We start from the raw sequence: 3,089 nt of genomic DNA on the forward strand, positions 1-3,089 counted from the left end.
ACGGCGGTTGTTTTAAAAAAAATATAATGAACCTAGTTCATCATATTAGATTTCGTGTGAACTTAATGTTAGTATGTGTGATTATAAGTGAAACCGGTGATTATTTGGTAATGTTAGCAACTAGCTATAATGTTGATAACCAATGTTTCCTGTGCATGTAGTATGGTCCCTGCACTAATGAAAAGTTAGAAGCTTCCACTGATTTGAGTATGCGTTGGCTTCATTTCTTGTTTTGGCCTTTTTTACCTGTAGATGATGTCATAGCTAGTTGTTGTTCCACTGATTTGAGTATGCGTTGACTTCATTTCTTAGTTCTTACTACCACTCTCAGTTTCTTGAAGAAGAAAAAATATAGCAATTTATGGTTATCAATCACTGCCTTTCCTGCTTCAATCTGAGTAACTACATCTTGAACGTTTCAGCTCTGTTTCTCCAATGTCTTTAAATGCTTGATGCTTTATTGAGACCACCACTCTCTTGTTCGAGTTACCACATGAAGGATTAGTTGCTCTTGGTAGTTTACTCACTTGGACACATGTCGAATGTATATTGTTAATGTTGAATTATTAGTTCATAGTGGTACTGTTTCAAACTTTCAATGAATTATAGTTAAGGAAGAAAATAGAATGTGGGTTGTTTTATGCTCGTGTTACCTATTTTTTGAGATGTATACTGTCTCTGACTCTATGTTACAGGAGACAGCTATTGAATTGGTAGATATTGGTGATGATGGTGTTGTGCAATCTATTTGCGAGCAGTCAGTATTCGGTGTGATAAAAGACATGGCTATTCTACCCTGGAATAGGAACTTTCGTGCGCAAAAGTCACAGGTTTTCCATGATTAGTGCTTAGATGTTACTGTTGATTATGGCTACTTCTCTTTGTTTTAGAGGGTGTCTGAATACCTTTTTTTTCATTTGTAGGTGGTGGGAAAAGACCTGTTGGTTGTTATTTCCGATTCTGGAAAGCTTTCCTTTCTCACATTTTGCAATGAAATGCACAGGTTTTAATCTCCTCATGAGCCTTGCACTATAAATTCTTCTCTCCAATCTGGCAGAAAGATTGGATATATTTTTAGCTTCTGATTAATTTGAACCAATTATAGTTTAGTTGGTGGAAACTTATTTTCGTGCTTCATTGATTGATTAGGTTCTTTCCAGTTACTCATGTTCAACTTTCAAATCCTGGCAACTCAAGACATCAGATTGGTAGAATGCTTGCTACTGTTGATTCCCTGTAAGTGTGTGTTTTGGAGCTATTGCAATGTGATTTGCTTACCTTTTCAGCGCCATTCTTGGTTACTTGGTTTGGCCGATGCTTTACCGTGATGCTAGATTAAGGTGCCTTATCAATAGTTAGCACCTTGCTTTATCCTTCATTGGATTGTTTAGATTAGTGTGATGGAATTGGATTTTATTCTTGAGTACCACTCAGTTATTATTGGACGGTAAATTATTTTATGCTCGTGTTACCTATTTTTTGAGATATATTACATGTGCTAATTAATATTTTGGTGTTATTTTTCATCTTTTGAAGGTACTCGAAAATAATAATAAAAGTCCAACAGATCAAGAACAAGAGGACACTACTTGAGGCTTCAAATTGGCTACCATCATTGTTTTCCTAGATCTTAGTATTAATTAGTTAGTTTTGTAAGGCTACAATTACATTTTTAGTGTGTTTTAATTTTGTGATATTTTTAGTAACATATTAGTTATGAAGTATTATTGATGAACGTGTGTAGTAATTTTAATTGTACGAACTACGTTTATGATTTATGATAACATATACATTGTTCGAAGTATTTTTATGTAATCCTCAAGTTCCATTGTTGACTTTATATTCTAAATTATTATATATTATATTATTATTGTATTATTATATATAATTATTTGTTAATTAATTAATTATGAAAAACGTATCAAAAGAGTCCATACAAAATCTAGACGCTTTTCCTTGTCAAAAACTTATGACAAATATAAGAATAATTTTCCAGCCAAATTTCTCTCAACACTAAAAAGCGTCGTGACTAATTGTAGTCGACAAAAAGCGTCTCGATTTAGGACACTTTAAAGCGTTTATAAATTAATTGATAGCACCCCCACTAACCAATGTGGCGACGCCTATATAGGTAAGGGGGACGCTGTACAGCGTCGAGAGCAAATTTCGCGACGCTTTTAAGCGTCGCCAATTGGGCCAAAAAGCGTCTTCACAACACTCCTTTTCTAGTAGTGTTTGCTCTGTTTCAAAATACTTGACACTTTTTCGAGTACATTTGCTAACACATATTTTTAACTAATTTCGTAAAAATTTTACTTTTTAGGAAGGTTGTATCATTATATGATACATACTATTTCACTCATGTCCCTATAAGACATCTCCTCATTCTATCAGACTATCACAAATCTATCATACTTCTTTTTCTGGATGGCCTATTATCCATACTTCGTAGTGGTGACTCCATGACAATAGGAGAAAAATAAATGCAGATCTAGACAAGGAGTGAATATGTGGTACATGAGAGTTGATAAGTCATATTTATATATAGTTTTTAGGTTCATTTAGGTTGCATTTTAGAGCATTTAGTTTCATATTTAGGTTCATTGTTGCATCATATTCTTAAGTTATACTTTTCTACTCCTATTCGGTATGTTTTCTTGTTTTTGATGAATTTCAGGCATTGAGGACATATTTGGAGTATGATTAGCTAAGCTTAAGGATTAGGAGCACGTGGAAAGAAGCTACAATGAATAAGGATCGTTTGGATATGTCATAGTACGAGTTTGAGCAAAAACGAAGCGGAAAATCATTAGAAGAAATGTGAAAAAAGAGTCACGTCTACTCTTCTGATCATAACTTTTGATGTGCTCCTTAAAATCGATGAATTTCAGCAGATTTGGAAACTAGACTTGAAGAGCTTTCCAACTATAGGTCGCGCGCCCCGAGGAGACTTCTGGTCAAGGAGTTATGCCTTCCGGAATATTGCACTATTTCTGCTGGAATCTGCTACGCGTACGCGTGGATTACTAATCCGCCTATTAATGATTTATTTAGACTTTTCTTATCTTGTAAATTATTTGGCTAGTCAT

The 3,089-nt window shown here is 34.3% G+C and overlaps 1 protein-coding gene across 2 annotated transcripts; it reads left to right on the plus strand.

The window, feature by feature from the left end:
- Window positions 1–259: 259 nt before the first annotated feature.
- LOC104890229 (uncharacterized) lies at window positions 260–1,735 on the plus strand. Of its 2 annotated transcripts, XR_007273747.2 has the most exons (4): window positions 260–514; window positions 696–830; window positions 924–1,003; window positions 1,150–1,735. XR_007273747.2 is itself a non-coding variant. In XM_010675639.3 (3 exons), exons 1-3 carry the CDS (start codon window positions 627–629, stop codon window positions 1,238–1,240), a joined length of 375 nt encoding a protein of 124 aa, XP_010673941.2. In that variant the 5' UTR covers window positions 260–626; the 3' UTR covers window positions 1,241–1,735. The 2 variants fall into 2 exon arrangements, 1 of the variants encoding a protein (XP_010673941.2); XM_010675639.3 differs by having other exon boundaries at window positions 260–830.
- Window positions 1,736–3,089: the final 1,354 nt, after the last annotated feature.

This window comes from Beta vulgaris, chromosome 4, assembly GCF_026745355.1.
Source record: "Beta vulgaris subsp. vulgaris cultivar EL10 chromosome 4, EL10.2, whole genome shotgun sequence".
NCBI lineage: Eukaryota > Viridiplantae > Streptophyta > Magnoliopsida > Caryophyllales > Amaranthaceae > Beta > Beta vulgaris.

Excerpts from the sequence above, each read along its gene's own strand:
- LOC104890229 (XM_010675639.3), top strand. The coding sequence starts at position 627 with ATGTGGGTTGTTTTATGCTCGTGTTACCTATTTTTTGAGATGTATACT. Across the intron at positions 831-923 it reads TTCGTGCGCAAAAGTCACAG|GTGGTGGGAAAAGACCTGTT; the intron begins GTTTTCCATGAT and ends TTTCATTTGTAG. Across the intron at positions 1,004-1,149 it reads TTTTGCAATGAAATGCACAG|GTTCTTTCCAGTTACTCATG; the intron begins GTTTTAATCTCC and ends TTGATTGATTAG.